This window comes from Leptonotus elevatus, chromosome 19, assembly GCF_054856555.1.
Source record: "Leptonotus elevatus isolate MCC_2025b chromosome 19, RoL_Lele_1.0, whole genome shotgun sequence".
NCBI lineage: Eukaryota > Metazoa > Chordata > Actinopteri > Syngnathiformes > Syngnathidae > Leptonotus > Leptonotus elevatus.
This window is the reverse complement of record NC_141257.1, coordinates 11,384,672-11,401,328: the sequence shown is the minus strand read 5'-3', so window position 1 is coordinate 11,401,328 and position 16,657 is coordinate 11,384,672. Positions and strand designations below refer to the sequence as shown.

The 16,657-nt window shown below is 39.7% G+C and overlaps 2 protein-coding genes and 1 long non-coding RNA gene across 4 annotated transcripts in view; 2 read left to right on the top strand and 1 right to left on the bottom strand.

Annotated features, from left to right (window-relative positions):
* The first annotated feature begins 28 nt into the window (after positions 1–28).
* Positions 29–2,787, top strand: smim13 (small integral membrane protein 13). 2 transcript variants are annotated; one of them, XM_086062018.1, is made up of 3 exons: positions 29–229; positions 379–497; positions 1,868–2,787. In XM_086062018.1, the coding sequence occupies exons 2-3, from the start codon at positions 422–424 to the stop codon at positions 2,056–2,058; spliced, it is 267 nt and encodes an 88-aa protein (XP_085918144.1). In that variant the 5' UTR covers positions 29–229; positions 379–421; the 3' UTR covers positions 2,059–2,787. The 2 variants fall into 2 exon arrangements, with proteins under 2 accessions (XP_085918144.1, XP_085918143.1); XM_086062017.1 differs by having other exon boundaries at positions 29–253.
* A 1,136-nt stretch (positions 2,788–3,923) lies between these two features.
* LOC147157958 (uncharacterized) overlaps positions 3,924–16,657 on the top strand; it is a 28,190-nt gene continuing 15,456 nt past the window's right edge. The window contains exons 1-6 of the long non-coding RNA XR_015091156.1: positions 3,924–3,946; positions 4,019–4,095; positions 8,977–9,033; positions 9,325–9,389; positions 13,519–13,574; positions 13,773–13,872. This is a non-coding gene — a long non-coding RNA (uncharacterized LOC147157958). The remainder of the gene's footprint in view (positions 3,947–4,018; positions 4,096–8,976; positions 9,034–9,324; positions 9,390–13,518; positions 13,575–13,772; positions 13,873–16,657) is intronic.
* Positions 7,186–16,657, bottom strand: part of nedd9 (neural precursor cell expressed, developmentally down-regulated 9) — a 33,176-nt gene continuing 23,704 nt past the window's right edge. The window contains exons 3-7 of the mRNA XM_086062336.1: positions 15,232–15,330; positions 13,242–13,397; positions 10,471–11,643; positions 9,268–9,357; positions 7,186–8,009 (exon numbers count right to left, since the gene is read on the bottom strand). Of these exons, the coding sequence (XP_085918462.1) occupies positions 7,461–8,009; positions 9,268–9,357; positions 10,471–11,643; positions 13,242–13,397; positions 15,232–15,330 (2,067 nt within the window). The 3' untranslated portion in view covers positions 7,186–7,460. The remainder of the gene's footprint in view (positions 8,010–9,267; positions 9,358–10,470; positions 11,644–13,241; positions 13,398–15,231; positions 15,331–16,657) is intronic.

The window sequence follows — 16,657 nt, the reverse complement described above, 5'->3', positions numbered from 1 at the left end:
TATATTACCCAGAAGTCAATTCGGCTTGGCGCAGCCGCAGTGTCAGTCTACGCTCAACAGAATTACTCATTAAAGAGCTAGCAAAAGGAAGACATTCTGCAGTTATGTAGCTCAAATATGGCGGTCCCTAATATGCTGGGCCTGTTTACTGTAAGATAGCTTTTACGGCCTATTTTGGTCTCGAGAAGTTGCGTGAAAGCGGCTGTAGTTCACGCGTAAGCTAATCGAGGTAGCTACATGCTAGCAGACCACAGTGAGTTTGCGATGCGCCGCAGTTTTGTTTTTGTCTCTCACTCGTCTCGGCTAGCGGCGTGAGGAAGCTAACCTGCTGCTGTATGTTTTTTCTCTTATTTTCTATGGTGGCCTTTGGAAAATAAGCTGCTACCCCGATCCTGATCGCCAGACCGAGTGTCCAGCTAACATGTGGCAAAGTGTCGGGCTCACATTGCTGGTCATTGTGGCCACGCTGCTTTGTGTTCTTATCTTCATGTTGTGCGGTAAGTTTGGACGGGCGACTATCTTCATGTCCAATTTACATAACCTCGATGGCTTACGGGAAGGCCAATGTGCGTCATTGTAAATGGACGTTTAGACGATCGCGTTCACTTGAAACGAGGATTATGAGTCATTTGCAAGTTTCGATGTCTACCAAGAGTCTATTTTTATCTCGTGCTGGTGTATCACAATGTGATACTACCAGGAACCATGCATGGAATCCCATTTAAACCTTTTAGATGAGCTGTAGGAAGTTCATTGCCATCCACGGTTTAATATCTAAATTACAGTTAAGAGGATATTAATTGGCTATGTGTCATCAGCAGACATGGTAAAGTACAGCTGTGTGTCTTCTGCATAACTGAAAATTGATGCCATGCCTCCGGATGATGTCCCCGAAGAGGAAGCATATATAGATGAAAAAGAATTGGACCTAAGGTTGACCCTTGAGGCACCCCACACTCAATTTACAAATACCGATATTTTTAAATGTTACAGTCACCTTAATATAAACCTTTGCATACATACATAAACCTTTATTAGTAATTCTGGTAATGTTTAAAATCGGGGTGACAGTCTATTACATTTTCCAACCATAATTAATTGCATGACTTCAATAATTAACTTATGATTAATTGCAAATTCTTTGCACATTTTATATCTGTTCTAAATGTACAATAAAATAACAACGTACAAAAAAAAAATCCCCAGTTTTTCCATACTATTTATTAACATAAAAGTGGAAAAATATATTAACCTAATACAAATATTGTATATTTTAGTTAATTGATACAATAATTGCATAATAATTCATACATTTACCATATTTTCCGCACTGTAAGGCGCACCTAAAAGCCTTGAATTTTCTCAAAAGCCTTATAATCCAATGCGCCTTATATGTGGATCAATATTGGTTAAGTAAGCTCCATCTAGTGGATGCTTAACGCAACCCCAGCCACTACAGCAGCTTCTATTGTATGCACCTTATAATGCGGTGCGCTTTATATATATGGAAAACGTTTTTAAATAGGCCATTCATTGAAGGTGCGCCTTATAATACGATGCACCTTATAGTGCGAAAAATACGCATAAACTTCAAAAAGTGTGTGACATTGATTTGTGTTGGTCATTTTTCTGCCACTAGATGGCATAAGCATTTAATGTTGGACATTAATGACAGCACAGGGTAAGAGGTGGTAATTTTTTTTTTTACTGGCCCTAAATGATCTCGATAGTAATGCACAAATGTTGACACTTCAAGTTTAAACTAACATTTATATCACAATTTTATTTATTTATTTAATCAATTTGAGTTATATTCTAACACACGAAAATGTGAATGTCATTGTTGGTCCATCCCCGTCCGTCTCAGGTTGGTATGTGGTCTGGCAGCTCTTCTTGTCCAAGTTCAAGTTCCTGCGCGAGCTTGTCGGGGACGCGGTCGCCCCGCGGGCGCAAGCGCAGCCGTCCGAAAGCGAGAGCGAACGCGCCGCTAACGTCCCCGCACGCAACCGTCCCAGGACTGCACGCCAAAGAGTCGCCTTCCCGGAGAGCGTCTTGTAGATCGCCGCCGACGACGCACCTTACACTAAACTGACACTCGGTTGGAGACGGGATCTGAAAGCCATTTGCAGCGCCATCCGTTACTAGATGTCAACTCTTCATTACTAGAAAAAAAATGGGTGTGTTTTTAAGTAGGCAAACTGTGGACTTCTTTATCTTATATTGCAACAAAAGGAAAGTTCATTGATGGACAGACCCGGTGGATGACAGGAATTAGCGCTTCATTCCACTGTATCGTAATTAAGAAGAAAAAAACCAGACACAATGTACACTTGAATAGCGTTTTACAAAGGACTGACTTAAATCGTGTGGTGTTTTGATTGATGCTGCTTCACATGACACAAGCTGACATCCCGGAGCTCCAAATGTTGGCTCCCTGCTGCAGACGGGCCGCCATTGTGGCGCCCAAAACCGTCGTCTCTCTCCTCGGACTTTCTGCCCTCACCAGCCAGCGTCTACTGTAGTCTATATGGCGTCCATTGTTTTCGTCACATCAGCCCCTTTTTGTAGTTTGAGGCCAAATGAACTCCTAGCAAGGCCTTGTTGATATTTGTCATCTACTTTCGTTCCAGGTTAACTGTACAATTAATCTGTAACTTGCAACTTTTAAGTGATGATGATTTTCATTTCTGTGGCGTAGCCGCTTTAAACCAAACACGATGAGCTGAGCTCTGTTTTCTGCTCAAATGTCTTCAATTATTTTTTTATATTAAAGTCCTCATAATTCAATTGTTTGGTTCTTCTCTTACTGGCTTTCAACAGTTTGTCATGTAAATGCCTCAAATTTACTCTTATTAGATCAAAGCAAAACACCAATTTGTCTCAGTAGTAGTATTTGCGACAGCACAAAAAAGTACAACTATATTTATTTTAAATGGAATACATATTGCAATGTTTGTTTACGTACAATTAAAAAAAAACATGACAATGATGTTTGTGCAAAGGACTCTGAAAATGCCTTACCTTCAATAGATAAAAGCATATAATAGACACCCCTGCTTAATATTTAATGATACGTTGCATTTGTAAAGCTGAAGTGTTGAATTGTATATTATTGTATTTTATCATTTTATAATTGTAACTTTTTTTCACATTTGTGGAAAAAAATACAAAATATTTATCATGAAAGTTATTTAAAATTATTAAAAAAAATACTTTAAAACTACATGCCTTAATATAAGCACGAGACGTTTACTATCTGACGTCATAATGCAACGTAGTTAAAAAAAGAAGTTGCATTTTAAATGGTGACCACGAGATGGGAGCATTGTACAGAAAATCTGGTGGAGCCTGCTTTGCCATAATCCAGGTTTGACTCAAGTGTACATATTTTACATTCAATAAAATCTAAAAAAAATAAGATCTTGTTCCACTACTCTTCCACTAGATGGCAGAAGGTAATTATTAACCTGCAGTCATTTTATGTGACGTTTTTCTGTTTTGTGGTGGGTGCAATTTTATTCCCCAAAATATGTGCCTTGCCGTTCTACAAACATATCACCACAATGTGTTAAAATGCTAATTTTAAAAGTCGGCATCAGCCCACGTTTACTTGATTAGCTTGCGAGACAACATCCACTTGCTTTTCTATTCTCTGTTATATGCTGCCTCTTTCCTCCCCTTCAGATTTGGCTGCGCGGTCTGGAACCTGCAGCTGGGCCTTTTTAAAAAAAAAATTTTTTTTTTTAAGAAAAGACAGCTCTTCTGTCTTTGAGAAGCTGTAATTTAAGATTCTGCAAATACTTTACAGGAAATGATTGTGGTAAACCGCGGAAATGACATCCACTCTCCAGTGCTTTTCTCTGCCTCTGTGCGCGCACTCTTTGCTCCTGCTGCACGCTCCGTGTGTGACACTGCGACTCATTTTCAGTGTCTCCTTGTCGACAAGGTGAGCAGCTGACGTGCAGTCATTTTCTTTGCATCTCAACAGCAGCCCAACACCTGTTTGCTATCTCTCGAGACTGCAAGCCGACACGATCAAGCGAAATGCAGCCTCAGCCGCCAGCCCATTGTTTTTGCAGCACCTTGCCGAGCCAGGTTTGTGGTGTTTGGTCTGTAGCTCTTGTTGACACAAACACACTCACTCAAGCACACTCGCTGAAGGACAGAAGCTGGCGTCGATTGACTCTAAGCAACCATGACTAAAATAACTCCATTGATTCACTGACGTGACCCGCATGGTGCGTCAATAACTCATCCACTGAATGCGAAATTGCAATTTTAGGTAAAGCTTTAATGTTTAGCATCTCTGCCTTACACTCGAAATTTCCCTCATCTATGTTTTTCTAAAATATATGACATTTATTTTTATTTCATGTTCTGCAAAAAACGCAAATGCTTCCGCGTGGATCTGTTGATGTGGAGTAAACTAATTTAACAGGGCTATGTTGTTTAAACGTAATACGTAGGCAAAATCGTGGCTATAGGCTAAATGCTAAAAACATAATGTTTGTTCCCATAATGCCCCGGGGTATTGGTTTGACATGCGCAATTGTAGCATTACCCCGTGGCATTATGGGAAATAATGCTATGTTGTTAGCATTTGGCCTTCTAATACATTAGAATGACATAGCCCAGTCAAAACTATAGTACCAACATTGTTTAACATCTTGTGTTTATAAAACTAACTAATAATTGTAGTGGAAACGTCCTTACATTTTTTCTTTATCTAATAGCTACTAATGTCATACGTGAGCTTTCCAAGTTGAGTTTAAATATATATATTTTGGTATTACTGTACACCTGTACATTGTAGAAACTGCAGAAATTGTAGTTTACATTACCGGTACTTTATTACACAATACATAGTGACTTTCATTTTCAATCTTGAACACGAATACTCTATATATTAAAACAAAACTAAAACAAAGCATTAAAAAACAATCACACCGGCGTTAAAAACTAATTAAAACTAACTGAATTAAAACAAAAAACAAATGTCAAAACATAAAAAAATAAAAATTAACTAATGAAAATGCAAAGCAGAAGAAATATTAATATTAATATATAGATAAGTTGTTGTCACTTGTTTTTCTTTTCTGTTTTGGCTCATTTGAAAGCGCTGCGATTTGTATGTTTGTCAAATATTCCACATAAAATTAAATGGCAGCAGATAAATGTAGTCATAAGGGCCGGAGGGTGGTCTTGATGTTTTTCTTTTTTTCTTGTAGCTTCCCACATGACATTTTTACCGCTGGAAATTTTCTTTTATTTATTTTTATTAATATGTGAGGAAGCTAGTCGGAGTTTCATCCTAATAAGTAAATATTGGTAATTGAAAATGAAGAAAATGTTTGCCAATCTCTATTTCCCTGCAGTTAGCTAAACAAAAGGCCGTTCCTCGTCTTGGCAAAGCAGATTAGCACCGCATAGACTTTGCTCAAACCCAATTGAGCTGACATCTTCGGATTACTATTTAGTTATATGGAGAAGCCTTTTAAAAAGTGATTGCATTTGCAAATTCCTTTTCCTCCTCGTCTCCCCGGAGAGCGCGAAGCTGGAATGCGCTAGATAATAAAAACAAATTGCTTGGCATGCAGTGCCAGGCTGAAAAGAGCTTTAATGAGATTTTGTGATTGGGAGCTGAAGGGGGGGGGGGGGGGGGGGGTTCTCGCTGTGATTATGGGCAGCTATTCTTCACATAGGCCCGTCTATCTATAGAGTGGCCCCTCTTTGGGGAGACACTCCATTTCACTGAGGCTGTAATGAAACAACTTTTGCGGGATTAGTAAAGATGTAAAGGATGATTCTGTGTCGGACACGTACTCCTCGCATGTACCCGATGTGGAGCGCGGCTTCCAGCCGGACAAAATGCCTTTTGGCATTTTGGGGGGGGGGAAAACATTTCTCTCACAGCTCACAGAACACGTACAAAACACTTCATGTCCCCATTTGCCTCTGTCACATCCAATGTTGGGCAGGAATGCTGAGGACTTATTCCGCTAGTTTACAGTGCGACACCCTGTTTAGTGAGAAATCATGCCATCAGTGGTGAACATAAGCAGCTATTTTTAGAATAGAAGCTACGAATAACTTTGACGAGGATTTGACGGGGAAGAAAAATGAACCATATGTAGGCTACACCTAACATGAATAAAGCACTATTGTTTTTTTCTTTTCTTCATCTATTAGTTTACAACTTTACACGTTGTCTGCATATTTCTTCAAATAGGTTGGTAGAACGGGTAAATGAGAACATTTCATAATTGCCTTACCTCCACTTATTGTTATTTCACCAGGTCATAGGTGTCAAAAAGCACATCATTTTTTTGTGGTCCACTAAAGCAAATCAAGTCAACTTTTTTATTTTTTATTTAATGGATTTGTTCATTTCATTCTTATGGAAAAATTGTACCAAAATTAGTATTTTTATTCTTTTATCTTTCTTTTTTTTTTTTTTTTTTACAGTTATTTCAATCCAAATCCCTTCCTAACATTAATTGAACACAAGTCTTTGTATTTGATTGTATTTTCTCAGAATTTTCATTTGTAATTCAAAATGTTGTTAAAATATAAATAATAACAATTACATTAGGGTGCAAGAATAGTATGATTTTGTGAAATTTATAGGACGTTGATGATCATTTTGGCACCCCTGCCCTAGCCCACTAATTTTAATTTTGAGTATTTTTGACTAAATTCTAAGGATAAGCAGGTATAGAAAGTGGATAGTCCAAAAAATGTCTTGGTCGATATTCACTGATTCATTTTTAAAATTTAGAATATGTTCTATGCACCTTTAGCATTGTGATTAATGTTGCATTTGTGGAATATGAATTAAGCAGCGAGGGGGCGGCCATTTTGCCACTTCCTGTTGACTGAAAAATGACATCATCACAGTTGCTCAGGTAACAACCAATCAAGGTTCATGGATGTTTTGGTTTATATTTGATTTTTGTTCCTTTTTTTTTTTTTAATTATTATTATTTTTATTTAACATGACATAAAACTCATTCATTGCTTTTATTGTTGTCTGTACTGTGCATTTTGAGATGTATTTTATTATTTATTATATATATATATATATATTTATATTTGAATGTAAAGTGCATTATAAATAAAATCTGTTATTATTATATTGTGGTTTTCAACATGTGCTAATGTGTAAAGAACTCAAAAGACACGGTGTCATGGTTATGAACAAATCTTGACTTTATCTGTGGAGAACCCCCACCTCACAACACACGCACACACACGGATATTTAACATCGTTTTAGGATCTACTGTCACACATCCAGCAGTACGACACATCAACAACACTCTATTGGGTGAAACAAACATAAGGTGCTTCATAATATAGGACTGGAATGTCATGAAAAATGTCCACATATAACAATCTAGACAAAAATAGAGCAAATATTTACACAACAGCAAGTTTTTACAACCGATTATTATTATTTTTTTCACCATTTGGCCATTTGCAGCAACTGTTCTTTGAACTGTTGTGCGTGATGTGAAAGATCCGTGACCCTGTCCACCATCTCCTGGATGCCGGCCGTGTTGGGGTAGTTGAGCGCCGCCGTCTTGGTGGCGGCCACCACCGTTTTTAACAAGTCACACAGCACGTTGCTGGAGTTCATCACCCTGTTGGCCACCTCGGGGGCGGCGGCCTGCCGGGACAACGTGTCTCCGATGAAGACCAGTTTGTGCGCGCTGAGGATGACGAACTTGCTGTGCGCCACGAAGATGCGGGGCGGCTGCCCGGCGCTCACGCAGCTGAAGAAGGCGTCCACGGCGCTGAGCAGCGTGACGAAGTGCTGCTCGCACTGCTCGGAGTAGAAACCCAGCAGCTGGCGGTCCCGCGCGCACGCGCGGGTCGAGGCGGAGGGGGACGGCGTCGTCTCTGCGTGGGAGGCGGGCGTCCGGCCCGAGTGTTGGTGAGGCATCCACTGCGAGATGTCGTTCTCCACGGGCTTGATCACTTCCTGCTCCAGCTTCTTGAACTGGTTGATCTGGAGGGAATCGCGTGAAGGACATTAGTTGTCTGCATGCAAAGGCTCGAGCGAATTCAAAAGAAAAACGGCAACAAATGATATTAACATGACATAAAAGTCATTCGCTTATCCCGTTGAAAAATGCCATTGACAAATATACTTGTCAATGGCAGCGATTTAAAAAAACAAAAAAAAAAAAGTCCAATTGCACACAATTACTGTTGTCCCCAACATAAGTGCGGTCCATATGTTTACATATCAATGTATCATTGACTCTCACTATTTAATAGGAAAAGTCCCTGTCTCATTGACAGCTATTGAAATCAGTTTTTTTATTTTTTATTTTTATTTTTTTTAAATACCAAATTCCCAACAACAAAAAATCCCAACAAATTTTTCTCATTTTTTTTAAAATCCCAAATTCTCAACAAAAAATCCCAATGTTTTTTTCTTAATTTTTAAAAAATCCCAAATTCTCAACACAAATCTCAATTTATTTGTCTTTTTTTTAATTCCCAAATTCTGAGCAACAAAAATCCCAACAATTTTTTCTAATTTTTTTAAATTCCAAATTCACAACAAAAAAATCAGATTTTTTTTCCTACATTTTTTTTAAAATCCCAAATTCTCAAAAAACAAAAACAAAAAAAAAAGGTGGTAAACATTAAATTGATAAATTTTTCATTAAAAATCAGAGGGAAAAAATGAGAATCTTACAACATAAAAAAAAATATTGATTACAAAATGGAAAAATGGGTTGACTGTACTGCAGTCAGTATCGATGATAATAATCATTGGTGTGTGTTGTTGCTGTTTTGAACTCAGTTACTTGAAAATGTATAATTATGCTCATCTCCATTAGAAAGGCTACAGTATGTTAGCATTATGCTTGTATACTTTTCTTTGTGACAACGTGACCGTGCTTTGGTTGAACATTTTGGAGTCTTATTTATTTGTGAGTTTTATTTCGGTGTCTGTTCTACAGCAACCTTCAGCTGAGAGTAACAAAACAGTTCGTCAAGCATCTTATTGCGAGAACCGTGTAAGTGAGAGAGAGAGTACATTTTAAATCAATGATTTTAAATGTGTTTAATGTGGAGGGGTAAAACTATTAAACATGTATGGTCTTTAAATATTGCAGATTTTCACTGCTGGTTTAAAAGGGGCTTCACTCTTTAGCCTATATTTTTGGCTGTATGTACATTTTAAGTGAAGTGACAACATATTTAGACAATAATGATGCAATTATGTTGCTTGAAAAAAAAAAAAAGCTCACCTGCTCCTGTCCCAGCTGAGCTTGATTCTGCTTGATGATATTTTCTTTCTCCAGCAGCTCCTTCTGCTGACGCTCAAAGTCTTCTTTGCCCTGCAAGAGGAGGACAAGCACGCGACAAAAGGGTAAATAATGTATTTTTATGACTGCAGCATCAAATGTGTAGAATAATTGGCAGATTTAAAATAATAATAATAAAAACATATTTACAATAATGTACATAAGACTAAGATAGTCGATGGCCGAATTTTCTCTCTGTTGCCAACAAATACTAAAGGACAAAGTATTTTAAAACAGTCAAAAGTTATGCCTTTGATTAACGTCTTTATTGTTTTAAGTGTAAAGGAACAAAACACCCCACGTCATTATATTTGTGGAGACTGGGGTCAACTTGTATTCTACCATTTTAAAAATGTGCAGAATTTCACAAGTTCATGTTAAAGATGAGATAGCTTTTAATGTGACAAGAAAATGCAAAATGTCTTACAAATGCAATTATGCCATCTAGTGGCAGAATAATGACCAACACAAATCAATATCACTCGTTTTTTACAATACAGTGCATCTTTTTAATTTTAACTCAGTTTTAAGAATTATGACATTACTGTATCAACGACCAAAAGATGCAGCCATATTTCTATTAGTTTAACATTTTTTTCCCATTTTTATGGAAACGAGTATGAACATTTAGAAAAAATACTTTATTGTATATTTAGAACAGATATAAATTTGCGATTAATCGTAAGTTAGCTATTTAGCTATTGAAGTCGTGCATTTAATTACGAGTAAAAATTGTAATTGCCTGACTCCACTAAATTAATTTTATTATTTATATATATTTAAAATCAATTACTAGTCACAATTTTATTCCAAAATATTGGAGTTGGTATGGGCCTAAAAAAAATCCATATCGGCTGGGCTTTCGAAAATACATACTGTACTACCTGTGTGCGTGCATGTGCCTTTAAGAGGCGGGGCTTGGTGAGGTGGTGTGTGACGTCTGACTGGCGTGAGTGTGAGCGGTGGTAGACAACAGGTATTACGTCTGTTATTGTTGTGTTTGTGTTTTCCTTTTCTTACGGGATTCAATACATGGCGAAAAAGTGTATAGGTGACTTGGGCGCTCCTTTCCCACATGCAGGGCATTATAGTAAATATAGAGTAGAGCCGGCAAAATGTTGGGGCTGTCCCGACTGTAAAATGTACCTGCAGATGTACGTAGTCGTAGTCTTCCATCCAGCTTTTAACACACTTCTCACTGTGGTTCATGTTGTCCTTGTCTTGGCTGGACGGCACCGGGAAGGGTTTGGTCTGCCCGCCGTACGTGTCGCTGTCCGAGGAGGGCGACGTGAGCGGGTGGCTCATGTTGTCGTCGGGCGTGCTCCCGCTCGAGAAGGACCCCTCCACGTGCGTCCGCCGGAACAGCAGCTCGGCGCTGTTCCCTATGGTGGAGGCCAGCTGCTTGGCGTCGTCCGGCACCGTTCTGGACACCATGACGAAGCGGTCCAGCTCGTCGCTCTTGTGGTGCTTGGCGGCGGCGGCGGAGGCGGCCAACGCGTTGGGCGTCCAGCTGCTGTTCTCCAAGACTTGGTAGATCTGCAGGAGGATCTGCTGCGAGTCCTCCAGGCGTCCCAGCTGCCTCCTCAGCTTGCTGTGGAGGGCGGAGTCGGACAGGGCGGTGGCGTTGGCCGCGGCGCCTTTACCGAATACGATAAAGTCCCCCAGACCTACTCGGACCCGGTCCAGGACCGTGCGCACGTCGTTGGCGTGGCGCTCCATGAAGGGAAAAGTCCTCCAATGAGGGGACGCCGCCATGGAATGCAACGCCCCGACCGAGACCTCCACAGCCTGCTGCAGACGGTACAACCTCTGGACGGCCGTGTCCACATCCAGCGCCAAGCGGCCCTCCGAGCTGGTCCCCGTCGAGGAGGACGACGTGGACATGCTGCTGCGCGTGCTGCCCGTGCTGGAGAAGGACAGGCGGTTGACGCCGTCGGTGGCCTCGGCCACGGCTCGCGATTCCTGGGCGGGGACGTCGTACACGCCCTTGTCGCGCTCGGCGGGCGAGCTCCTGCGCTGGGGCACCTGCATGCCCCTCGGGATGTCGTAGACGTCGCTGGGCGAACCCGCCCCGACGGACTGAAGGGCGCTCGGCGGTACGTCGTAGATGCCCTCGTTGCTGTTTTGTTGTTGGGGGTGAGCGGCGGGCTCCATGCTGGGGGGGAAGTCGTAAACGGACGAAGCGTTCTGTAATGATTTGATGAGGGTGGGCGGAGGCACGTCGTAGATGCCCTCCTGTAGTTGCTTGAGAGGCTGCGGGAAATCGTAGGTGCCCTCCTGCTGGGCGGGGTTGGCTCTGCAGGGTGGCACCGAGTAGACCTGCAGGTGAAGGACGTTCACATTAGGACTTCATCAAATTCAAATTGACGTTGCAACGTGCTGTGGCCGTGAATGTATGGTCTGCGTAGTGATCTGTTTGAATCCGGGTCAAGCCACCAATTGAAAAGTTCCTATTCAGCTTCATTTCAGTCATTGTAGGCTTTAATTTTGAAAGATGTTTTATTTACATAGTGCAATGGTAATAAGTGACCACTAGAAGTCGCTATATCATTGAATGCAGCCGAAGTGCGCGCATTTCGAAGCAGAGACCACACTTCGTAAGTCGAACACCAATTCTTATTTTGCGTGAGCGAAACGAGCATCTCGACAAGCGACGGCGACTTGGCAGCCTGTGTGAACCCCGGGGACGGACGGCGAAAGTCTGAGCAAGCCGGATTTTGCCGCAGCAGCTAACGAGTGGCTAGCAGGGGTTAGTCGAAGCCATAGGCCGGAGCAAGGTTATTCCAGTTCACGAAAACTAGCAAAATAACTAAAAATATTTTTGAAAACATCATTGAGCAGCAGCCAATAGAAAAGCACCTTTAGATGACATCGCTTCTGACAGTTTTACGTTGGACTGCAATGGCTTGCCTCGCCTGCTTTTTCACTTAACTCAGCCGAGACGCAACGATAGGTAAGAAGTGTGTTACTTTTTCATTTTACCTTATTAAATCTTGCACACAAATAATACACTTTTTATTTTATTTTTAACAAAAACGAATACTGAAACTAAAACAAAGCATTTTTGAAATAACTAAGAACTAATAACCGCCCTGAAAACTAACTAAATTTAAAAAAGCAAAACTCAAAACGAAATAAAAACTCACTATAATGACAATTCCAAAATTACAATAGCCCTGTGTCGGAGTGGCTAACTAGCGGCTAACGGGAGAAGCTAGTAAAAGCTTGCTAACTTTTGAGTCTCTTTCACATTCATTCTGTGCGACTAAAATGGAGGCAAGCCAAATAATTCTCACAAGCATTTTTGAAATAACTAATAATTGAGCCGCCCTGAATACTAATTAAAACTAACAACATAAAAAGAAAAGAAAAAAAAAGCAAAACTCAAGACGAAATAAAAACTCACTATAATGACAATTCCAAAAATAATAATAGCCCTGTGCCGAAGTGGCTAACTAGCAGCTAGCGGGAGAAGCTAGTAAAAGCTTGCTAACTTTTGCTTCTCTTTTCTGTGTGACTAAAATAATTCCCACAAGCCTTGAAATGCACTTCTCAACTATTATTAGTGACGACACCCGCCATATTTCTGCTTATAAGAAACAAACTGTTTGGACGCCTGCCTGAAAAAATGGAAACGTAGAAGCTGTGGAAAGTAAAGAGTTTTGTTTTTGACTTTCCCATGGAGCCTTCAGACAGAATTAACCGCACTCATGGAGCTTTAGTTCAACACTGCTGTCGGCAAAAGCTGTTATTCAGCGTGACCACAAGAATGTGATAAATGTGACATTTAGCGTATTATTAATTTAACCACGCCAATTGAGACAAACAGCGGGAATTGTATTAATAACTTCAAATCATCGCTATTACTTCCGAAAGAAAATCAAGTGCGATCTGGTCTGTTGGGAGTGTTTTATTACCGCTTGTGAAGAAGGAGGGACATCATAAACGTCTTGTCCTTGTGTCCTGAGGTCCGCTTGCGACGGGGGGACGTCGTAGATATCTTGATTCCGTGCAGCTCCTTGCTGGCCAGGGTACGGCGAGCCCAACATTTGACCAGGTGGAACATCATACACCTGCAAAAGGAACATAAACAATTACATTCCTGGCTTTTACTAGTAGCAAAAAATCATATACAAAAGTCGATTTTATTTTCTATTTAGCCTTCTAAAAATGTTTATGTCTTGTGCTTGTTAGGTTTTCGTCAGGCCTGATCCTTGTGCCAACCAATCAACTACAGGCGTCTTGTCCAGGTGCGCCTCAGCTCGTTGTCTCAGTTTGCTTGCATTTGCTTCCCTGCTTTCTTCCGCTTTGTTTCCTGACTTGTTTCTTTGGTCCGTTGACTTTGTTCATGTAGTGTTTTTGATTCTACCACATAGCTTGTTTGCATTTTTTGTCTTTGCCTTCCTGCTTTGCTCTAAAGTGGAATTTTCTTCAACTTCATGCAACAGGGAATCTTCAGTTTATGACGGTTTAATGTTGACCAACGACATTTCGACAATGGCATGCAATGAACTACTTCCAATGTGTACGCCAACCACAGGAATAAAGGTAAGGAATTTTTCACTTTTTTTTGCAACTGCTTTTCATTTGATTATTTCGTTTTTCATACGAATATTTACTGCATTTTTGAATTTATGCATTAGAATAGGTTGGTGAAAAACCCTAACAATTAAAAGCCTTTCATATCGTGATATCTCTTAGATGTGCATATACAATCTGAAATGAGTTTTTCATTTTATTTTATTTTTCTCAAGGACATATTTTTGTGTATTTCCAGACAGCACTTGTTTTTGTTTGTACGAGGAACACATAAACGCGTTGAAAAAAATAAATAAATTGTTTTTAAGAACAAATGTGCAATTACAGTATATTGCACTTATGGACTTAAAACAGTATAATGTGGATGACAACAATGTCATTTCCATATAGGTAAGGTTTTAATTATTGTTTTTATTAGGGATGCAAGTACCAAATTCCAGGCCTTATATCAAGGTATCAATACTCGCGACAAAGGTCGATATCGGCCACCCTCTTTTGACATGACAAATGAGTAGAATAGAAAATTGCAATTAATTTCATGTAATTTTAAGGAACAATGCAATATTCGGATTTATAGGTCTTATTTTAAAATGATCTGTCATTGTCTTTGGTGGGGAAATCCAATGTATTAAAAGTACTAGTGGTATCGGTACGTGGTATCAGTGACTATTGGAGTTGAGTACTCTTACTGGTATCAGTCTGGAAAAAAAAGTGGTATTAAACATCCCTAGTTTTTGTTGTCATAGAACCTCTCCAAACTAAAGCCCGACCGATAAGCATTTTTTTTAGGTCGATGTAGATACCGATTTTTGGCAGAAAAAAAATCTGACAATTATTTAAAAACATATTTAATGCATAAAATTTTGTTCCCATAGTATTTGTGTGTGAATATTCGTTATTTGAAGGAAAAACACTCCCGAAGTCGATGCTAACTTCCTTTTAACATTTGAATGGGATCATCTTTTAGTATTAGTGCTAGGCTAACGACGTTTTAAAAACGAAGCGTGTTTTGTATTATATTAATATACAGAGCATGTAATTCTTATCGTCGTGTGTTTAGTTTTTACAGTTAACTCCAGTTTAAAAGATGCTTAGGGACAACAGAATAACCAGCATAAGATACGCTTGCTAGTTGCTAATGCTACGCAAGCAAAATGGTGCATTCAAGGTACTTTCACAGCGTCGGAAAGTTCGGTTTTCTTTGATGATAACGTTTTAAGGGAAAACTAATCGGCCATTTGGCCCAATTGGACGATGTTTGAAGGACATTCTACAAAGATAGACTTTTTCTTCACACTAGATTCTATTCTTATAGAAGGCTCATTGTGTGCGTGTGTGCGTATATAAAAAGCAACAAAAGACACCTACCCCTTGTGATCTACTGGGTGGGACATCATAGAGGTCCTGCTGGTTATGCTGGCCTGGGCTGTAGGTGTACGACTGTCCCACCCTGGTGGGGGTCACCACCTGTCCAATCACAGCAGGGAGAAGAGCAAACATTGAGAGCTGCTGTCTAAAAATCACACCCGGTTTACGACAAACGCGCCTCCCGCCACTCACAATCAAACTTCTGTGTGTTTTTTTCCCCCGGATTGCTCATCGTTGAGCTTGCTTCTCGTTTTCAAGTCCTCGTAAGGCCCAACAATCATGAGCGGCGACATTTGAGGTAGGTAGGCCAGACAGATTGACATACTGCCTTGTTTAGGTTATTAGTATATTTTTTTCCCCCTTCAAAACCCTCCATCAGACACTTTCGACTGAAAACTGAAGTCATAAAAGGTACTGACAGCGTAATGGAAATTGGAATGAGTCAGCCGAGCCGCCGCGAGGACGTCAATTAGGTGTTGTGCTAACCTGGAGGTTTAGGATGCCGACCGTGTGCCAGCTGTCAGCCCTCATTACCGTCTCGCTCTCTGTCACATCACGTCAGTGCTGTGCTGAACACCGTCGGGTGAAAAGATAAAAACACAAACTGACTCCAACCAACATGAGTAAGTCTTTACAGAATATTTTTAGGATATGGCATTGAGAGTTCATGTCTGCATATTGTAGAGTGACCATATTTTCATTTCCCAAAAGAGGACACTTGGCCTAGCCTTGATACTTATTTATTTTTTATAGGGTGAGCCGGGATCAAACTCGCACCCTCAGGGTTGGCAGCCCAGCCCGCTAACAGTGAGCTAAAGAACTGGGCCACAGCTCGAGACTGTATTTGAACGCTTTGGACAGGGGTCTGCATTATTATATGTATTATAGTTAATATATATATATTTTACATTTTTATTTTGTTATATAAAATATTCTTTGAATGAATTGATTTACATAAAAAAATATAAAATATTTAAAAAATGTTAGTCCAAAATTTGAAGTTGTCAGAAAACGTGAGACGAAAAGTAAAAAAAAATACCTAAAAACATCCAAAAAGTGACCATAAAATTTCCAAAATGAATAAAAGCAGAAAATTACCAGAAAATGTCCATGACAATGCCAAAATATCAGAGAATTTAATAATTAAAAAAGGCAGAAAATAACATAATAAAAATAACTATAAAATGTTCAAAAACAAAAGAAGAAATACTGAAAATGACCATAAAATGTCCACAAGATTGTACACAAAATGTCAGAAATTAATAGCAAAAAGACAGAAAAAAAAATCAAAAATAGCCATAACATGTCCAAAAAAGGAGAGGCAGAAAATGACCATAATATGTCCGTAAAATTGTCAAAAATGTCAGAAATTTGACAGAAAGGCAGAAAATCTAAAAATGTATGAAAAATGAAGTGTGAAAAATTA

Coding starts and splice junctions, on each gene's coding strand:
- smim13 (XM_086062018.1), top strand. CDS start 422: ATGTGGCAAAGTGTCGGGCTCACATTGCTGGTCATTGTGGCCACGCTG. Junction 498..1,867: donor TCTTATCTTCATGTTGTGCG/GTAAGTTTGGAC, acceptor CGTCCGTCTCAG/GTTGGTATGTGGTCTGGCAG.